This window comes from Callithrix jacchus, chromosome 9 (genome assembly GCF_049354715.1).
Source record: "Callithrix jacchus isolate 240 chromosome 9, calJac240_pri, whole genome shotgun sequence".
In the NCBI taxonomy this organism is placed as follows: Eukaryota; Metazoa; Chordata; class Mammalia; order Primates; family Cebidae; genus Callithrix; species Callithrix jacchus.
This window is the reverse complement of record NC_133510.1, coordinates 91,684,036-91,706,630: the sequence shown is the minus strand read 5'-3', so window position 1 is coordinate 91,706,630 and position 22,595 is coordinate 91,684,036. Positions and strand designations below refer to the sequence as shown.

The 22,595-nt window shown below is 40.6% G+C and overlaps 1 protein-coding gene across 34 annotated transcripts in view; it reads right to left on the bottom strand.

Annotated features, from left to right (window-relative positions):
• POC1B (POC1 centriolar protein B) overlaps positions 1-22,595 on the bottom strand; it is a 133,181-nt gene that overhangs the window by 85,502 nt on the left and 25,084 nt on the right. For 30 of the 34 annotated variants that reach the window (XR_013521966.1, XR_013521967.1, XR_013521968.1 and 27 more), the window contains 4 exons: positions 22,050-22,221; positions 17,126-17,305; positions 1,968-2,075; positions 1,098-1,213 (listed from right to left, as the gene is read on the bottom strand). Coding sequence is in view for 18 of the 34 variants with exons in the window: in XM_078337037.1 (XP_078193163.1) it covers positions 1,098-1,213; positions 1,968-2,075; positions 17,126-17,305; positions 22,050-22,221 (576 nt within the window). In the remaining 16 variants the exon portion in view is untranslated. The remainder of the gene's footprint in view (positions 1-1,097; positions 1,214-1,967; positions 2,076-17,125; positions 17,306-22,049; positions 22,222-22,595) is intronic. The other 4 variants (XR_013521971.1, XR_013521972.1, XM_054238704.2 and 1 more) reach the window with 1 other exon arrangement.

The following is a 22,595-nucleotide window of genomic DNA, read 5'->3' as shown; positions in this document are numbered from 1 at the left end:
GGATTAAAGGAAGAAGAGTCTGGAGACATGTTTGAAAAGGGCACAGTCCTGCTATCAGGCTTGACAATTTGTTTCCAGACAGCATCCTTCCAACAGGAGGCAGTATAACACAATGATTAAAAGTTAATTTTTATTTTATTTTATTTTATTTTTTTTTAATTGCATTTTAGGTTTTGGGGTACATGCAAAGAACATGCAAGATAGTTGCATAGGTACACACGGGGCAGTGTGATTTGCTGCCTTCCTCCCCTTCACCTATATCTGGCATTTCTCCCCATGCTATCTCTCCCCAACTCCCCACCCCCTGCTGTCCCTCCCCTATTCCCCCCAACAGACCCTAGGGTGTAGTGCTCCCCTCTCTGTGTTCATGTGTTCTCATTGTTCAACACCCACCTATGAGTGAGAACATGCGCTATTTCATTTTCTGTTCTTGTGTCAGTTTGCTGAGAATGATGTTCTCCAGGTTTTTCTATGCACTTTGTAAGCAGGAAGACCTAAGTAGTTCTATTGATTATTTGAGCAAGTTACTTACCCTATTTAAATCTCAATTTCCTTATCTTCAAAATGTGAATAATAATGATATCTCTTAGGAATATTGTGAAGATATGGCACAGTGTCTGCTACATGGTAAACCCTGGATATGCTACTATGTGTAATAATAATTTGGATTTAATATAACTCAAATATAAACCAAGAAAATTCATGTCTCTTTTAGTTCAATACATAGGCATAGTAGGTAGTTGTTTTCTATCAATTATAACACCTATTTGTGCTCACATAACTCCCTGTGATTCAGGATTCAGAGTCATTTCTATTCCTGACTTCTCACACAACGCTGATAACCAGAGTTTAAAAATCTTATAGCAACTTCTTTTTCTTTTTTAGCCCTCACAACATTTTTAAGGTCTCTTCACTTCCTGCTTTCCTTGAGCTTCTGAGACCCTGTTGTTGAGGAGAGCTAATTATACTATTCTCTAACATGTTCCAAGGCAGCCCATGACCCCAAGTAAGAGAGACAAACCATACCAACAAGGAGAATCAGTCCTTCCCAGAGGAGTTTATTCAGTAACTGAATTTTTTGTTAGGAAAACTGTTACCTTGATAATGCTGTAGTAATTTGTTCACTCTTATGTCCCAGACTTTCACAGTTTGATCAGAACCTGCTGAAGCTATGCATGTACCACTAGGGTTAAAGTCCACAAAATTTGCAAATCTAGGAGGAAAGAATAAGATAACCTAATATTTTAATTTCTTTCTTTCTTTTTTTTTCTTTTTTTGAGATGGAGTCTCATTCTTGTCATTCAGGCTGGAGTGCAGTGGCGTTATGGGCTTACCACAACCTCTACCTCCCAGGTTCAAGTGATTCTCCCACCACAGCCTCCTGAGTAGCTGGGATTATAGATGTGCACAACCATGCTTGGCTAATTTTTGTATTTTTAGTGGAGACATTGTTTCGTCATGTTGGCCAGGTTGGTCTCGAACTCCTAACCTCAGGTGATCTGCCGATCTTGGACTTCCAAAGTGCTGGGATTACAGGAGTAAGCCACCAAACCCGGCCATATTTCAATTTCTTTGCTCTCAATTACTTATTAATTTTTAATTTTATTTTGAGACAGAATCTCACTGTCACCCAGGCTGGAGTGCAGTGGCACAATCTTGGCTCACTGAAACCTCTGCCTCTTGGGTTCAAGCGATTCTCCTGCCTCAGCCTCCCGAGTAGCTGGGACTACAGGCATGTGCCACCAAACACAGCTAATTTTTTGTACTTTTAGTAGAGACGGGGTTTCACCATGTTAGTCAGGATGGTCTCAATCTCCTGACCTCGTGATCTGCCCGCCTCAGTCTCTCAAAGTGCTGTGATTACAGGCATAAGCCACCATGCCCGGGACCCATTTCTTTATTTAAATTGTTATAATCAAATGTCTCCTTGGCAAACTAACCCACAGAAATGCACAGAGTGTACTTACCCAATGAAATCTGAGAAGTTATTAACACATTGCTTATTTGTGGTATCCCAAATTTTAATAGTTTTATCCTCACTACATGATACAATTAGTCTTCCATCAGGTGAAAATCTAGAAAGAAGAAAGATGTTATATGTGGAAGGCTCTGGAAAGTCACCACCTCACCTCTACACCACAAATATATCAGGCTGTAAATATTAAATACCAGAGACCGACCACTGTTACCATCCCATGCAGTAAAGTCACAGTCTGCAGCCAAGATCTTCATCATGACAAACAACACTGACAGACCATTAAAACATCAAAATATGCTATGTAAACTACACAAGTTTCTTTTTCCTTTTATTCTTTCATTAAAATAATTTCAGTTTTATAGCATCTGCTTTAGGGTTTTGATTCAATTCTGTACCCACTCTAAGCCAAGTGCCTTGTATTTTTTTAAAAACTCTTTTCTATTTCTGTCACTTGCCAGAGTTATCCATATGATCCAAGAGAGAGCCTTTATTACTTATCCTACCAAGCCTGCAGTGAAACTTTTTGTAAGAAAGGAATGGTGTGTTGAGAATTAAAACTAAGTGGCATTACCAACAAAAGAACCTAACTGCCCATGCTTGTAACTTCTGGACTTGGGGAGGCCAGAGAGCTCCAATGGACTGAAAATAGGACAACTCATTTATACAGAACAGAAGTTCCTTCATGGTCAACCCTATCATCCACACACCCCATTAAAAAGCAAATGAGAAAAATCTCAGACATCTTGTCTGCTACTTTAATGCTGTCTATTCCTTTAAGATCCTTCCCAAGGTACTTTTTAAAATTTTTTGGACATGATATCTTTTAAATATAAATAGGAGAGCAGAAGACCACAGAGAAAATGAAAACAAATTTTAGACTACTAGAAAACTATGAGTAGTATTTTTATTATTAATATTTTATCAGTAACAAAAACCAAAAAGACAGATTTTAGGTCACAGATTATGTTTCAATTTTATTTGTAGTTTCCCTCTATGCCCAGAGTCAAGCTTACTGTAAGTCATCAATTAAGGGTGTGGGATATACTTGAAGATTTTTCTTTTGGTTCTCTCCCTACTCCCATTCTTAAGGCTGACCTAAAATTAATTTTTTGTGACAGAAACTTTGCAACTGGAGTTCACAGATTCACACAGAAAAAAGACACACAGAAGCATAATTAAGTTCCATGTAAAATAATATTTAAAAATTCAAGAAGATCCGACATGGTAGCTCATGCCCAGAATCCCAGCGCTTTGGGAGGCTGAGGCGGGTGGATCACCTGAAGTCAGGAGTTTGAGACCAGCCTGGCCAACATGGTGAAACCCCGTCTCTACTAAAATAGCCGGGCGTGGTGGCAGGTGCATGTAATCCCAGCTACACGGGAGGCTGAGGCAGGAAAATTGCTTGAACCCAGAAGGCAAAGGTTGGAATGAGCAGAGATTGTGCCACTGCACTCCAGCCTGGGTGACAGAGCGACACTGTCTCAGGAAAAAAAAAAAAAGTCAAGGAAACAATGTTTCAAGGAAAAATAGTCCTTGCTGGGTAGTTTACCCTGATTTTATAGTAAGTAATAATTTATTAATATTTTCTTTTAGAAAATGTGAGAAAGACTCGAATATGAAGGGCAGTATTATAAAAAGGCTCCAAACAGAGGAAGCTCATTGTATACAGACTCTGGGGAAAAAAACTTACTCAGTATCCCCACGGATAAACTTGGCACAATAATGGCAAAAAAAACTATCCAGGCATGGTGGCTCATGCCTGTAATCTCAGGATTGGGAAAACAAGGTGGGCGGATCATCTGAGGTCAGGAGTTGAGACCAGCCTGGCCAACATGGTGAAATCCTGTGTCTACTAAAAAATACAAAATTTCACAGGGCTTGGTGGCAGGCATCTGTAATCCCAGCTACTCAGGAAGCTGAGGCAGGAGAACTGCTCGAACCTGGGAGTCAGAGGTTGCAGTGAGCTGAGATCATGACACTGCACTCCAGCCTACGTGACAGAGTGAGACTCTATCTCAAAAAAAAAAAAAAAGTTATAAAAAACTAATGCAAGGAATCAAATTGTGTTACTAAGCCTCTTTTTAAAAAAATATTACTTAATATGACTGTGTTAAGTGACCAGAGTATTTCTATGAGAAGACTTAACTCTTACATTTCAAGAAAGCAATTATGGAGAAAAATATTTAATAAAATGAAATACTTAGAAAATAACAAAGTATAAAAATATCCTACGACATCAGCCAAATACCACCTCCACCATCACATCATTATCCTACTCACATTCCTTGAACACACATGTCCTAGAATGGTTCTTAATACATCTTATTTAATTTCCAGCATAACCCAGCAAAACAAAGCAGTAGCTTGTCTCAATATACAGTGAAGAAACAGAGGCACATAAAGGATAAGTAACTGCCAACATTATCATGTCAGTGGGGAAAGGGGTCTAGATTTGAATCATGCAATCTTTCCACAGCCAAATCTCTGAACCACTTTGCTTAAGTCTCTGACAAAAAGGAAAGTGTCTACTACTGGCCCAAATTACTTAGAGCACTGGAAGTTCTGTGTGGCTTCTGTGTAAACAACAGAAGGTTCTAAAGTGGAGAGGAAACATGAGGCAGTGCTGTTAGGAGGCTATATACTGTCCTTGAACAAAAATCTCTGTGTGTAGCCATAAGCTATAGGTAAAACGGGCACAATCCCTGTCCTTGAGGAGTTTAGAGGAAAGATTTTAACCCACTGATTCATTCAAAGATTCCCTGAGCACTTGCCAATACCTCGTACTAGGCACTGCCATGGGTAGCAGGAATACAGCTTCGAATGAGACTGGCAAGATCCCTGCCCTCATGAGGCTTTTGTTCTAGGGAGGAGGGAAGGCACACAAAAAACCTAATTTTAGAAAGTGATATGAAAAAGGGTTGTAACAGAACAAGTGCCAATTTGTCACTCGACGCTCCACAGAGGAAACAGGATTTTAAAGCAACTTGCAAATGAGGAAAAGTGTTATCTTGGTCAGCTATAATTGCCTCTTGAGCAGGAGGGTCCATAGCTGGGAGAAATTTCCCAGAGGAAAATTAATGAGTGAATACCTCACTCGAATGAGTGAGGGTACAGGCGGTAGCTGGGAAGAACCTGGTGACAGAAGGAGGTGCGGTTTCTACCATCAACTTAACAGAAACTAAGGGGACTGCGGTTAAGGCCTTGCCCCTGCTCTGGTCACTGCATTATAACCCTGCATATGCTCTCTGTATGTGTTTTTTGCATTTGGGGTGGCTGAAAGTGAGAATGATGATTTCTATTTCCTTCTCCTCCCTTTTAGTTTTAATTAGATACATCAAAAATAGGTTAGCAACAAACAGGCTTCTCTTTGCTCTGGCTTTGATTAGGAAAGGTTAGTCCTTTATTGTCAGGTCTCAAGTAACATCTAATTAGACTCTTAAGAATTTAAAGAGGATATAAAATTTCTACTAAGACATTAATAGATTTCTGACTCAATTTAGTACTACCCAACCACCTTTAAAAACTTCTAGGAAGTGTGTCACCAAGATGGGTATTATATTAGTCAATAGTGACTACTGGATTAGCAAACATGGACATTTGAGAGTTTGAGAGGCAAGAGAAGTTAAATGAACTACTACTGAATTCTTTAAACTTAACTGGTCATTCAAAAAAATGAGGAAATTATTTTTCTTTTTTTTCCTTTTCTTTTTTTTTTTGAGACAGGGTCTCACTTTGTCATTCAGGCAGGAATGCAGTGGCGTGATCTCGGCTCATTTCAGCCTCAATCTCCAGGGCTCAGGTGATCATCCCTCCTTAGTCTCCCAAGTAGCTGGATAGACAGATAGATAGTACTTTCATAAAAATTCAAATTTTCCTTTGGCTATTTCTTATCTTCAGAATACATTTTCTATAAAAACACATTCCCAGGACTCAGGGCTCTGGGACCAAACAGAGCAGGCACTATTTCATGTCCCATAAGACACAAATCATTAGTAAGAGAAACTCTGAAGCCAGCAGCCCTTCAGTAGGAACAGGAAGCAGTAAAAAGTAGTGGAAATAAGACTGCTCAGTAAGTATTGAGTCCTGAATTCTAGGGCCAATTCTGCAACTGTCCAGCTATTTAATCTTGTAAACTCACAACTATAATGACCACCATTTCCTATTTGTATAATAAAGGAGTCTGGATTGAATCAGCCCTAAAATTTTCACAGACTCATTAAAACTTGGCAGTCTCAGAGTTTGCTTTGATGGAATTTGATGTTTACAGGTTGAAGGTGAAGTTCAAGTCAATAAGCAAAACATTTACTTTTTTTAAGTGTTGGTCAGCACTAGAAAAGAAACCATCTGTTGACTACAGTAGCAGGATTCATTTCTGCAACTGCTAAGAGACAAAAAGCAGATGAAAAAATATAAAAGGATCAAGTATGCCATGAAAATTATTTGTTGGGGAATTTCCCTCTATGTGCTCAGTCAGACTTTGTTCCTGGAATCTCCACCCATGAGTGCAACTGCTTGCTGGGCACCTCCTCTTGAATATCTTGCAGGAACCTCCAGCTTTGAACTTGTCCAAATGAACTCACCCTCTTCCTCCCAAAGAGGAAGGTTCTCTTCTTCTCCTTCTCTTTCTCCAGTGTTCTCTTTCTCAGTAAATGGTTTCTCAAGCCAGAAACTCAGGGGTCTGACTTGATTCCTCTTTCTCTTCTACTTCCCTGTTCCAATCCATTATTGGGTCCTGTCTCCTAAAACCATAATTGGCCCTGCTGTCTTCCACTATCCACAAGCAACAAAAGTGATCTTTAAGTCTCAAATCAAATTGGATCATCTTTCTGCCTAAAACCCTTTGGTGGTTTCACATTTCCTTTGGGGAGAAGTGTGACATGTTCACCACTGCTCATAGCCCTCTAGGACCCATCCTCCTGCCTCTTCATTTTCATCACCCTCTTCTTCCTTACATTCTCTTAGGTTCCCTGCTCTTGTTCAGGTGTTTCCTCACATGCTGTTCACTGTGCCTCAAACATTGCCCAATAGTTTTTACCTAGTTTAAAATCAATAAAAGGATTTCACACATCCCTCAAGCTCTCTGCTTCAGTGTCACTTCCTCAGGAACAGGCTTCCTGAACACTATCACCAATAAGCTAGCACCCCAGGAAGTGTTCTTGGAGTTGCCACATCTTTATTTATTTATGTATTTACTTATTTAGAGACAGACTCTCTCTTTGTAGCCCAGGCTGGAGTGCAATGGCAGGACCTTGGCTCACTGCCATCTCTGCCTCCTTAAGTGATTCTCAAGCCTCAGCTGTAATGTAGCTGGGATTACAGGTATGTGCTACCACACCTGGCTAATTTATGTATTTTTAGTAGAGATGGGCTTTCGCCTGTTAACCAGGCTGGTCTTAAACTCCTGACCTCAAGTGATCTGCCTGCCTCAGTCTCCCAAAGTGTTAGGATTACAGGCATGAGACACCCCGCCTGGCCCCACATCCACATTTATACCCAAGTGCTCCATGCTGGCTTACCTAATAGAATATAAGCTCCAAGATGAGGCAACTCACATCTGTCTTAATGCTCTATCCCCAGACACAGTGCCTGGCACTGAGTAGGCCCTCAGTAAATGTTGAGGAAAATTTTCAAAAAGTTCTAAGGGAATTTAAACTAACTTAATATTATATATAGCCAATGTAACCTGAGAAAAATCTTTGTAATTCATTGTACAACAATGTGAATATACTTAATGCCACAGAACTGTCTACATAAAAATGGTTAAAATGGTACATTTTGTTATGTATATTTTACCACAATTTTACAAAATCTTTTCAATGCACATGGTCAAAAGATCACTTTGTAACCCTACCAACAACTAAAAATTATAGGCAGATATTTACTAAAAAAAATCAATGCTGGAAAAGCAATAGTGTTGAAAAGTTCTCTACTACATTAACTTCTACCTATTTTTTATTAAGAACACTATAAAAAAATGTAAGTTATCCCACAATATATGCATTATGTTTAAAACATAGGGCTATATTAACTTTAAATTTTAGAAAAATTCTTTTGTAACTAAAAAGATATTTCTCACCTAAATACATATATTTCAAATGATAAATGTTTTTTTCGTCATTAAAGTTACTTTTTAAAATTGAGAAATACAGAAAATGTTAAAGTCCAGATCTTGTCACCCAAACACAATCACACTTAATACCTTGTATATAATGGATACCTCATCTTTTGTTCAGGCATAGGTCTTTTAAAATATAACCGCTGAAATATATGCCCCCATGTAAACCTATTTTCATGCCATAACATGCATACATACTCCCTTTATACTGGTTACATCATAATCTAAATATATTTAACTAGGTTTTTATTTTAAATAAAAATGGGAAAAATTGGTTCTTTCTAATTGCTCATCATTATAAATTATACTGAAAGCAATACCTTTGGATTTAAAGCTTTTTCAAGTGATTACAAAAAAGTATTTATTTTGGACACATTTTTGTTTGTAGAACCACAGCAACAAAGATGCCTGGCATATTTTGCAAATAGACTTACAAAAAGACTATACTATCTACATTTTGAAAGCATGAATATATTTCCCAATATATGGCATACCTTAAAAATATTTCTTTAAATTAACCTTTGTTAAATTAGATGATAACAAAGCTTAGTCTAGATAAATCACCTATTCACTTCATCTTACACTAATGGGCACCATCTCTGGGCCACATGGAATAAGCCTGGGCTCCAAGAACAAACTCATAGTTAAGTACTGGGCATGAGACAGACACAGAATTTTAATTACTTAAGTCTATGGCATACATTTAAAATTCATATACTAAAGGCAGAAACAATTGGTCTACGGATCCTCTACATTCATTTAAGTACCCTGTCCATGCACTGGGAGGAAGAGCAGTACCACCTGGATTATTTTAAATATCCAGTTTTTAATTCATATACATTTCTTTGTAAAATAAAGATTCAACTTTATATTTTTCCAAATATAAATCTAGTTATCTTAACTACATATTAAATAGATCATATACTGATTGGAAATGCCACCTTTCCTGTGAGTTCCCATATATACAAATAGCTGCTTCTGGGCTTTATATGACCTCTTAATCCTGTACCATTATCACCATATTTTAATTACTATGGTTTTATACTATGTTTTAAAAGCTGGTGGGACAAGTTTCTTTTATTTTTATTTTTTGAGACAGGGTTACTCCATCAACCAGGCTGAAGTGCAGTGGCACCATCTCAATACACTGCAGCCTAGACCTCCCAGGCTCAGGTGATCCTTCCACCTTAACCTCCAAAGTAGCTGGGACTACCATTGCATGCCACCACACCCACTTCACTTTTGTTTTTTTCGTAGAGACGGGGTTTTGCCATGCTGCCCAGGCTGGTCTCGAACTCCTGGACCCAGGCAATCCACCCACTTCTTGCAAGAGGCTGATAAATCATAAAGCCAAATTAGAATTTTTTTTTTTTTTAATAGCATCTCACTCTGCCGCCCAGGTTGGAGTACAGTGGCACGATCTCAGCTCACTGCAACCCCTGCCTTTCGGGTTCAAGTGATTCTTGTGCCTCAGCCTCCCAGGTAGCTGGGATTACAGGTGTGCACACCATGCCTGGCTAATTTTTATATTTTTAATAGAGATGAGGTTTTGCCAGGAGGAGTTGGCCAGACTGGTCTCAAACTTCTGATCTCAAGTGATCCACCTACTGGGGCCTTCCAAAGTGCTGGGATTACAGGTGTGAGCCACCTTACCTGGCCCTAATTCTTGTCAATTTTCCTTGACTATTCTTGCACATTTATTACATCCATGTGAATTTTAAAGCTGACTTGTTAGGGTCCACCAATTCCTTGGACAAAATTTCCATTTCTGGCCATGGGGTAGTAATGGTTATCAGACTTACTCTCCTACCATAAACAACCATACAACTGGGCCAAATATATGAAGCAACTGTTTTTAGGAACTAGGGAAGAGACAGTATAGGGTTGTGCATCTTGAGAGATGGGAAACACATGAGATAAGCACAAAATCTGTCCCAGATTTCTGCATGGGAGCACCTTCCAAACTATAGTACATGGAGGTAGAGCCCAAGGAGATAATAGCAATCTCACTGGGCATAGGAAACAGAAATCAGAACTCAGGTCTGCTGATGGGCTGTAATTTTGAGGACAGATTACAAGAGAAGATTTACAAAGAGTAGAATCCTCAAAAAATTCTGCATTGGAAAAAATTTATAAGGAACACCCTTGTATACAATACCATCCCCTTCGTATTGTCAAATACAAAGCTGCCCGTGCAAGGGCAACAAGACTTGGCAGAGAACAACTACTGGGAGGCTGTGAGCAGAACAAAGATTAAAGAGGTTACACAGAACTGAGAGATGTTCAAGCTCTGACCAGCCTTTGCTGAATACTCCAGACATTCAGTTGAAACACTAGAAAGGCCACTGGCACTACAGCTCAAGAGTAAAAACTACACTAGATCTACCTTACACAAGCTAAATTCAAGCCTCAACATAATCTCTTTGGACAAGCAGAAAGTTATTTTCTTACCAGAACAAAACTTAACACTCTTTAGACAATGACAGTGTAATCGAAACTCTCAAAAATTTATACATGTTTTGGCATACAATTAAAAAATCATAGCACATATAAAGAAGCAGAAAAACTGACCCAGATATGGCACAGATGCTGGAATTAGAGCTGTAAAACAATTATTATATATATGTTCAAGGATTTAAAGGAAAAGATGGGCATCATGGGCAAACAAATGGAGAATCTCACCAGAGAAATAGATACAGCTAATTGGGATCCTACAGCAGAAAAACCAGTGAACTTGAGGATAAACCAAGAGAAATTATACAAACTAAGCACAGGGAGAAAAAAAAAGAGAAAAATATGAGGAAAGCCTAAAAAAACTGTGGGACAATATCACGTGGTAAAACACATGTAAATTTGGAGCTTCAGAAAGAGATGAGAAAGAAATTAGGGAAGAAAAATAAATGAAGAAAGGATAAAATTTTTTCCAAATATGATCAAAAATATCAATCCATAGATTCAACTGTTCAATGAACTATAGGAAAAATAGATAAAACCATACCTAAGTGCATTACGGTTGAATTGCTGAAAACAAAAGATCTGAGAGCAGCAGAGAAAAAAAAGATACATTATGTACAAGGGAATAACATTAAAATGACTGCTGGCTTAACATAAAACAAATGCCAATTAAAACACAACAGAATGACATCTTACTCCACTCAGGCTGCTATAACAAAATACTGCACACTGGGTAGCATATAAACAACAGAAATTTACTTCTCACAGTCCTAGAGGCTAAGTTCAGCATCAGAGCACCAGCAGATTTGTTGTCTAACAAGGGCCTATGATAGGGTTTGGCAGTGTCCCCACCCAAATCTCATCTTAAATTTGTAGTTCCCATAATCCCCACAAGTCATGGGAGGGACCTGGTGGGAGGTAATTAAATCATGGGGGTGGTTACCCTCATGCTATTCTTTTTATAGTGAGTTGAGTTCTCATGAGATCTGATGGTTTTATAAGAGGCTTTTCCCCCTTTTGCTCAGCACTTCTCCCTGCTGCCACCATGTGAAGCAGGACATATTTGCTTCCCCTTCCACCATGATTTGAAAGTTTCCTGAGGCCTCCCCAGCTCTGCAGAACTGTGAGTCAATTAAACTTCTCCTTTATAAATTACCCAGTCTCAGGTATGTCTTTATTAGTAGTGTGAGAACAAACCAATACAGCCTGTTTCCTGGCTCATAAATGACACCTTGTGGTGTGTCCTTGCATGGTGGAAGAGGCAAGGGTCACTTGGGGCCTCTTTTATAAGGGCACAAATCCCATTCATGAGGGGCATGCTTCATGAACTAATCACTTCCCCAAGGCCCCATCTTTTAATACCATCATGTTTGGGGTAAGGATTTCAACACATGAATTTTTGGGAGACACAAACTCAGACCATAGTAAATGACATCATTAAAGCACTAAAAGAAAAAATTATCCACCAAACTAGACTTCTACATCTCAGCAAAAATATCCTTTATAAAGGATAAACAAAAAGTTGGAAAAAGTCATCCATCACCAGTAGACCTTCACTACAAGAAATGGTAAGTAAAGTGTTTCAGGCTGAAGAGAAATGGTATCGGATGGAAACCTGGATCTACACAAAGGAATAAAGAATGCTGGAACTGGCAAGTACAGGGGTAAATATAAAAGTTTTTTTGTTTCTTATTTTCTTTAAAAGAAAATTGGCTGCTTAACGCATTGTGAGCTTACACCACATGCAGATGTAAACTGTCAAGAAGTAAACGGAGATATAGTTCTGTAAGTTCTAATGTTATATATAAAACAACATAAAATTAATTCAAGAGTAGACTGCGATAAGGATGCATATTGTAATCTCTAGAGGTTACCACAAAACAAAATAAGACAAACAGTAAAGCTAAGAATAAAATAGATAAGTTAAATGCTAAGAAATAGTTAATTAATCCAAAAGGAGAGGAGGATAAAGACATAACAAACACATGGGATAAATGGGATAACTAGAAAACAGTAAGATGGTAGACTTAAATCCAATCACAGGACTGATTACATACATTTAGACAGACTGAGAACTTCAGTTAAAAGGTAGAGATTTTCAGACCCAACTACTTTAAAATAAAAAGACCCTCTTTTTAAGTTTACTATGCAACATATATTTTAATAGCTAATAGTAGCTATCTATATTAGCAACTCCAAAAACTTTGTGCAAATATGTGAAATGACTTTTGAATATCACCTGACAGTGGCTCCAGTATAATCCCTAGGGGGAGGAACTGATGTGAGGGTAGTTAATAGCTGACATTATGGCACTTTACATTCATTAATAATTTAATCTTCACAATGACCTTATGAGGAAGTCACTTCCATTGTACTAATTTTATATGGGAGAAGACTAATGCCCAGAGAATGTGATGTGCCCAAGTAACATGCTAGTGAGCCCAGGCTCTTAACTACTCTATGCTGCCTCTCTGCTAAAATTAATCACTGTACTGCATCACCTGAAAGATACTGCATAAACAGAGAGGAGGTGTGCAACAAGCAGAGAGCAAGAGCTGGTCATCAGCCTCTATCCTGACCCACGGGAGGGGTGCCTGACCAGCAGTACTAATCACTGGCAGGTGTGTGGATGAGGAGATGGAATCACCTCACTATCCTCACCTGTGAAAACTATCTAACAAGATTTTTACCACAAACTCCTGTTGCTTTAGTTCTAGGTCTCACTGAGCAGCCTTCTGATTATATTCTGACTTCGTTGGCAAAGGAAGAAGACCCTGACTAAGGCATGCAAATGTTCCAGGCTCTGTGGCAGTTAGCACTGTCATTAAAAAAAGTAAACTGGCATCTGACATATGTTTCAGACTCTCCTAAACTTAAGAAACATGACTCAAGCTTCCCTGAGCTTTCTCACCTTCAGGGGTGAAAACAGGACTTCTAGTCCTGCAGATCTTTGAAATTCCGGATTAGAATGACTTTATCAAGGTTAAGTTCTCACGGGAAGATGCACAAACACTCTGGGAGGCTAGGCCTGGGTGGTCAATCAGGCCCTCTAGACTTTGGTCTAAACTCTCTCGTTCTAATTGCAATAAGGTAAGCCAAGAAGATACATTATAATAAAGGCATGAGAAAGAATCTGTAAGCATGTTGTAGAGCACATAAATAAAAAGCTGCCAAGAAGATGAAATCCTTATTCATTAAATTTAACCAAATTATTCATCAAAGAACATTCCCTGAGGAAGGCCTCTGAAGAGTTTTACATTAATCATTCACTCCAAACAGTAAGAAAACTGGCTTAAAAAAAAAATCCCTCAGAACCTTAAGGTGCCAGCAAGATAAAGATAGTCCATGAAGGCCAGGTGTGCCGAGTAAGCAACTGGCCAATAGAACAAGAGTCAACCAAAATGGACTAAGAAAGCAGGGAAGCCATATAAACATCTCCATGTAAAACATGCATGCACGATACTCCTGGATTTGCTATAAAAGATTCACAAAAATAACTTCTCTGAAGAAATCCATGAAAATTACCTTTGCTTTAAAGGTAAACCTAAGCCTACTCACCAACCTTTCACTGATTCATTCAGCCACATTTATGCACAACCCCTTACCCTTTCCCATCCTGTAGCTGATACTCTACAGTGCTTCTCAGATCGTATCTGACCTATCTGGAACACTCTCTCCTGACACTGACCTTACTAGCTTCCTCATTATAGTCAAGTCTTGGCTCAAACATCTTGGTAAATATGTCTTCCCTGACCTCAATATGTAAAAGAGCACCTCCCAACCCCACCACTTTTCATCGTTACCCTGCATAATTTTTCTCCACTTATCACTAATATATTTGCTGTCTGTCTCTCTTCAGTAAAGGAAGCTCCATGAGAGTAGAAATTTTGTGTTTTACTTTCTGCTGTACTCATACAATTTAGAACAGTGCCTGGCAAGAGAATACAACATAAATACTTATAATTCAAGGTCTAGGAAGACAGGTCTAAGCTGACAGACCTCATAAGCAGGGCAATGTCGTGGCATAAACGAGTCACAATGAGCTTGGCCCAGGAGAGGCAGAAACCTTTCTTGGAGGAACAGATGCAGAGCAGGTTGTGAAGGAAGGGTGGAAGCAGGGGCGTTCCAGCATGGAAATCATCATGTGAAAAGGCACAAGGCATAAAGGGTCATTCACACTTGAGGAGCCTTGTCTGGCTGCAAGAAGGTGAATGGTGAAAGTGACAGAAGAAAGACAGAAAGTGACAGAAGAAAGATAAGAGGACAGTGCACACATGCCAGGGCAAGGAGTCACTGAGGGGTTTTAAGGTGAGAAACAGCATGTCCAGATTTGTTTTTCACAAAAGTAGAGATGCAGGGTGGAGGGTGGGAGGAGGGAATCTGTAGTCAGGGAGACCATTTAGGAGATTCCTGCAAAAGTCTCCAGAAAGGTCAAAGGTGCTGAAACTACAGCAGCAGCATTGAGAATGGAGATAAAACAGATGTCTTGACTGAGTAAGAAGATCTCACTTTTCAACTCTCTCTCTCCACAAAAGTCTCCACAAAGGTCAATGGTGCTAAAACTACAGCAGCAGTGTGGAGGACGGAGATAAAATGTCTTGACTGAGTAAGAAGAACTCATTTTTCAAGTCTCTCTCTCTCTCTCACACACACACACACACACACACACACACACCACACAACACAGACACATACACACATTCTCTCTAATACTTTTAGGTGTGGCTATATTCAGAAACCAAATCATGTGATTAGATAAAAATCTAATCTCTCACAGCTCTGCTCTCTTCTAAATTAATATTATTTTTAGTCAGTCCTTTGCCCACAGTGTACCTCAGCAGTGACAAGCTTAAATAAGCCTAAACACTGCCATCCAAGAGGAAAAGCCCATGGTTTCAATGAGACTCACTCCTCCAGGAGGAGATGCTATGTTTCTGTGGGCGAGCCTGAGCTGAATGTCCGCTGCTGCAACTGGAGATAGGGCCACTGCTGCACAAGACACAGAGGGGACCAAGGGGATAGGCTAGTTCCTCAGGGCAAGCTTGAGCACTGCTACCAGAAAACGGGAAATGGATGCTAGGCAAAAAATGGGAAATGGTCGCCCAAGGTGGAGTGCCATGGCACGATCTAGGCTTACTGCAACCGCAGCCTCCTGGGTTCAAGTTATTCTCCTGCCTCAGTCTGTCAAGTAACTGGGTCTACAGGTATGTGCTACCATGCCTGGCTAATTTTTGTATTTTTAGTGGAGGCAGGGTTTTGCCATGTTGGCCAGGCTGGTCTCAAACTCCTGACCTCAAGTGATCCACCAGCCTTGGCCTCGCAAAGTGCTGGGATTATAAGCATGAGGCACCGGGAAATGCAATCTGCACTGTCAGTACTTTAGCAGAGTGTCCTATGAATAGAAAGACTCCACAGTTGTTGGCCAACAGGTAACTAACAACACCTACAGTAGCATTCGTCTACAAACAGACTGCTGCCAAAGATTCTGGAGTTCTTCCTGACTTCGCTCTTTCTCTGTCAAATCTGATGTGACAGCTCGTACTACCAGTTGTAACTTCAAACACTATCTAGAATCCAACCACATCTCAATCTTTATAGTCACCACCTTGGTCCAAGCCAGGACCTGGACTGCTTAGCCTCCTAACAAGGTCTCCATGCTTCTTGCCTGGCTTTGACAATCTATTCTCCACACAGCAGTCCAAGAAATTCCAGTAAAATGCAGGTCAAAGACAGGAGGGTACTACACTGGCATCTCCTCCCACCCAGGGCATGAGTCAGCACTGCTCTTAACCTGGCTGGCCTTCCTGGGGACCCTCCTACATCCCCACCCATCCTCACCCATGCTTTTCATCACAAAGCCACCAGGCTCTGCCTCAGGGCTTCTGCCCTTGTTTCTCCTATCCAAGATATTCCTTTCCTGAATTTCTTCAAGCCTCACTCCCTCCTTTACATCTCTATCCAAAGGTCACCCTTTCTGTGAGACATTCCCTGAATGTCATTTGAAATTACAGGCCCCTTGCCAGGTATGATGGTTCATGCCTGTAATCCAGCACTTTGGGAGGCCAAGGCAGGTGGATCACTTGAGCCAAGGAGTTTGAGACCAGCCTAGGCAACATGGTGAAACCCTGTCTCTACTACAGACAAAAAATTATCCAGGAATGGCAGTGAATGCCTGTAGTCCCAGCTACTCAGAGTCTGAGGTGAGAGAATCACCTGAGCCCAGGAAGTCAAGGCTGCAATGAGTGGTCATTGCATCACTACATTCCAGCCTGGGTGACAGGAGTGAGACCATATAAAAAAAATAAAAATAAAAATTACAAGTCCCCTTCCAACCCAGCTCTTTCCCCATAGTGCTTACTGCCATTTGACCTACCTATCTATTTTCCTATTTGTTTGTCTGTCTCTCTGGAATGTAAGAGCAACGATTTTGACTATTTTGTTTACTATTGTTCCAGCATATAGCAGTCACACAACAAATATCTTCCGAATGAATGAATATGTCCTCAAAAGTTGGGGGCAAACATGAACTACAGCAGAAAAAAAAGTGGAAATCTTAATATGAAATTATTTACACTTACTTGGCACAGCGTACCCAGTGTGTATGTCGATACAGGGAATACAGGAAGCACTGGCGATACATGCTCCATACTTTTATGGATTTGTCCTCAGAAGCTGTAGCTAGAAACTGGCCATCAGCTGAAAAGTCTACACTTCGAACTGGAGCTGTATGAGCTTTAAATTCTGAGAACTTTCCTCTCCTGGAAATAAACAGTTTAATATTTATAACTCATTCGATTTAATTATAATTAATACTTAATCACAATACAAACTTCAAAACATATAAAATAGTTTAAATAAAATGGTTTAACTCTTGTAAAACCTAATAAAAGTATGAAAAGGCTATGCTGCACTGTACTCTTCATCAACACTGAAATTTCCTTGAAATATTTCCTTAAAATTTCCTCGAAATTTCAGGTGTTGAGAATTGAAGGGTAGAGAAAAAGAGAATGAAAAAAAAGATGGAGAAAATAATGTGAGGCATTTGAAAAGTAAAGAGCCTTAAAATAGGAGCAGGCTAGACAGTGTTTGAGTTACAAGGTGGTATGTGGTAAATGCTACTTTGTGTCAGTGTTCCCAGGTTCCCAAGGCATTTTCACCTTACACTGTATCCAGGACTTAGCAATTTTCCCATTTAGAAAATCATATTGATACTCCAGATATCTTATGGGGAAAATTGTAATAAATGCTTGAAAAAAATCAGGCAACAGAATTTAGCTGGCCACAATATATTTCTCAGATGTTCAAATGTTCACACTGATCTCCCACACACCTGCACCTTGTCCTGTATTTTGTTACCTTGGCTGGTCAGAGTGACATCACCTGTGTCCAAGCCAGAAGTCTGGTATTCACACTCAACTCCTCCCGCTTCCTCTCCCACATCCAGTAAGTTAGCAAACCATATCATCCTCACTTCCTAAATGTCTTTTGAATCCTCCTCTTCTATGTCACCTCTGCTTGCCTTAAGATAGATATATCCGCAACATCCTTCACCTAGGTTATTGCAAAAGCCTCTTAACTGGTCGTCCTGCTCTAATCTTTTGTCCCCTTCTGGTCACCTACATATTGTGCTTATTTCCTTGCTAAGCGTGTAATGCCAAGCATGTAAATCCTAGTGTAAATGTGTCACTGGCTCTTCTCCAAAAGAAAGCACAATGCCCAAGGGCTTTGGTGAGGCATCCTGCCACTACACTGAACTTTGTACTCAGAACAGTCACAGCACTTCAAACACACCCCTGCCTTTGCAGTTATTGCTTTCTCAGGCTGGACTACTTCCTTCCCCCATCCCTAGGCCCCCTTGACCAAGCCAGACAGGCTTAATGGCTCCCTATCTGCTACAACAATTTTGCTTACTACACTATACAGTGACTTTTTAAAGAACTATTTCTCTCCTCTTAAGCAGTACATTTTTGGAGAACAGGAATGATGATTTATTCATCTCTATAAGACCACATCTAGCAATATGTCAAGCACATTAAAAAGAACTCAATACGTGTTGAATTCCACTCAGAACAGTCAATAAAGGCTCTTAGACCCAACCTGGCTTACTCTTCTAGTGGTTGGTAGGGAGCAAAGGTGACTTTATCATAAATCTGACATACGATATTACTCATGAATAACTGAAATTAATACTAAACAAAAATTAGGAGGGAGCATCTAGAGACTAGCTCAGTGAGGTTTTCAAGGGTGAATTTCATGAATGGAAATCAGGAGTATAGTTTGGCCTGAATCCAAGTATAATGTCTAGAGAAAACAAAGAAAAGATAAGGCATCTGCAACGACCAGGAAGCTAAGAGACAGACTGTCAGTATCACCAAAATTTGCCCTGATTTTTAGTTTGGCACTCCACACTCCAGCAGGCTGTTCTCTTTGCCACCTTTCTAAACAGCTCTCCTCTCAGCTGTAGGCTAAACCAAGCACCAGATCCAGCCTCAACAGGAAACAGAAGAAACCAAGATAGGAATGCCTTCTGTTTGTTGTGCTGGTGCCTAAACTGGTTTCTAGTTCCTCATTTTGACTTAATACAGGCTCTCTGCCTCCTAAATATTTACTTTCCCTTTCAGCTAAATTCTCTTGACTGTTCACTGTGACCAACTCTGGGCCAGACTTGCTTTCAGACTTGTTCCTACCTATTCTTTTCTTATTTATTTTCTTGAGATGTGTTCTCTTTCTGTGACACATGCTGGAATACAGTGGTGCAATCACTACTCGCTGTGATTCAAACTCCTGTGCTCAATAGATCCTCCTTCCTCAGCCTCCTGAAGAGCTAGGACTACAGGTGTGTATCACCATGCCCAGCTAATTTTATTTTTTATTTTTATTTTTTATAGAAACAGGATCTCACTATATTGCCCAAGCTTGTCTTGAACTCTTGGCCTCAATTGATCCTCCTGCCTCAGGCTCCCAAAATGCTGGAATTACAGGTGTAAGCTATGCCCCCTGCCTCTCCCTATTCTTTCTTAGCCTTCTGATCACCAGCTGTGGTGTCTATCTGTAAATATGGCTGGCAATACTCATCTCATCCCTGTGCATGCATGTCTCTCTGCTTCACATGAGGTGGGATCTGTTTATTTCTCCTCCCTTTGAATCTGGGCTGGTGTTGTGACTTTACTTTGAGCAACAGAACATGGCAGAAGTGACGCTGCAAGTTTTGGGCCTAGTCCTTAAATGGTCTAGCAGCTTCTGCTTTGATTCTCCAGACAACCCAGAAAATTGTGACAAATCAGTTTCTGAACTAACCTACTAAGGTTTTAGGACAGTCATACAGCAATAGATAACTGACACATCATCTGCCTTCCTGTTGCCACAATCCACCATTATTGGTCTGGCCCTACTATGACATGATTTAGTAAGAGAAACTAGGGACACCTACACAAGCCTAATCACTGTATTTAGATGAGCTATGACAAATTAATGATTCAGTGAGCTTTCAGCTCATCTACCCTTATACAGTTTGTTCACTGAGATTTCCTTGAATTAGTAACGGGAGACTGAAGTTATGCTGTGCTGAAGATAGCAAAAAGGCTAGTCCTAAATTCCCAAAGCTAAGGGTTTTGGAACATGCTTCTCCTCTCAGACACCAAACCAGTTCCTTCTCCCTTAGAATTCCCTGCTACATTGCCATCCATTATAACATGTCATTCCTCTTAGTTTTCACTACCATTGGAATAATATTCAGATTTCTCAGCATAGAGTTCCCCTTGGGTGGTGGCAGAAGAAAAGCACCCACCAGCATTGGAAGGCTGGCATGGGAAGGCCCATGAGCTTTCCTTTATTTGGGAGTGCTTAGGCCTGTTTAGCCACAACGTACAAGTCAAATCCTGTCACGACAGTGTCAAGGAAAATGCTCAAATTCTTTTTTTTTTCCAGACAGAGTCTTGCTCAGTCACCAGGCTGGAGTGCAGTGGTGTGATCTCGGTTCACTGCAACCACCACCTCCCAGATTCAAGCAATTTCTCCTGCCTCAGCCCCCCAGTAGCTGGGACTACAGGGGCATGCCACCACGCCCAGCTAATTTTTGTATTTTTAGTACAGACGGGGTTTCACCACATTGGCCAGGATGATCGCGATCTCTTGACCTTGTGATCCGCTCGCCTAAGCCTCCCAAAGTGCTGGGATTACCGGCATGAGTAACTGTGCCCAGCCAAAATGCTCAGATCCTTATCCTCTGAAGCAGTGGTCCCCAGCCTTTTTAGCACCAGAAACCAGTTTCATGGAAGACGATTTTTCCACGGGACCAGGGGGTTGGGGGGAAGGATGGATGATTTGGGGATGACTCAAGCACATACATTTATCAAGTACTTTATTTCTATTACTATTATTATTATTTAAGACAGTGTTTCACTCTTTTCTGCCTAGGCGGGGCAATGGCACAATCTTGGCTCACTGCAACCTCTGCCTCCTGGGTTCAAGCAATTCTCCTGCCTCAATCTCCTGAGTAGCTGGGATTATAGGTGTGAGACACCATGCCTGGCTAATTTCATATTTTTAGTAGAGACAGGGTTTCACCACATTGGCCAGGCTGGTCTCGAACTCCTGACCTCAGGTGATCCACCTGCCTCGGCGTCCCAAAGTGCTGGGATTACAGGCATGAGCCACCACGCCCAGCCCTATTTCTAATATTATTACATATTCACTATAATGTAGAATCAGTGGAAGCCCTGAACTTGTTTTCCTGCAACTAGATGGTCCCATCTGTGGTGATGGGAGACAGTGACAGATCATCAAGCATGAGATTCTCATATGGAGCGTGCAGCCTAGATCCCCTGCATGCACAGTTCACAATAGGATTTGTAGGATTTGTGCTCCTATGAGAATCGAATGCCTTCGCTGATCCGACAGGAAGCAGAGCTCTGTTGTGTGGCCTGGCTCCTAACAGGCCATGGACTGGTACTGGTTGGTGGCCCAGGGGTTGGGAACCTCTGCTCTGAAGTATTTATGGGGGGAAATAATATGATATGTGGAATTTGTTCTAAAAATACTCCGGGGAAAAGTGAGGGGAGGTGTAGATGAAACAAGATGGGCAGAATCCTGACAACTGCTGAAGCTGATTGATGGGAATATGGGGGCAGGGGAGTCATGCTATTCATTCTATTTTCATATATGTTTGAAAATTTACATCCTTAAAGCTAATTTTGTATTTTTAGTAGAGACGGTGTTTCATCATGTTGGCCAGGCTGGTCTCGAACTCCTGACCTCATTATCTGCCTGCCTCAGCCTCCTAAAGTGCTGGGATTACAGGTATGAGCCACCGCGCCAGGCCAAGAAGACATAAATATGAGGAAAAAACTGTATGAATTTGTTTGACTTTACAACAAAGGCAGCATGCCTTGTATGTGACTGAGACTAGTAGTTCAGATAGCAGTGCATGAGCAGCAGCCAGGCTCAGCTGTCTTTCACATTTCCAAATCCAAAGCATAGCAAGTATTTATCTGTTTCTCTTACTTATCAGGAATCCAGAGTCTCACAGTTCTGTCTCGTGAGGCAGATGCCAATAAGTTTCCATGTGGAGAAAACTGCACGCTGGTTACAACATCCTTGTGACCCACATATCTGTAAGCTCTAGCATGTGGCTTGAAATTCCATAGCATGAGAAAGGTATCCCAAGAAGCAGTAGCTATCAAGAAATAGAAGAACAAAACCATTGTTTGTTAAAATGCAAACATAGGTGTCTCTCATTACAATGAGCAGCATTAATAACAAGGCTTCCAGGTAATAGAGAAGCTGGAGGTTGTAAGGATGACCAGGTAATAGCCAAATTACTTTTTTTTTTTTGAGATGGAGTCTCATTCTGTTGTTGCCAGGCTGGAGTGCAGTGGCATGATCTCGGCTCACAGCAATCTCTGCATCCCAGGTTCAAGTGATTTTCCTGCCTCAGCCTCCCGAGTAGCTAGGGGTACAGGCACACACCACCATGCCCGGCTAACTTTTTTGTATTTTAGTAGAGACGAGGGTTTCACCATGTAGGCCAGGATGGTCTGAATCTCCTGA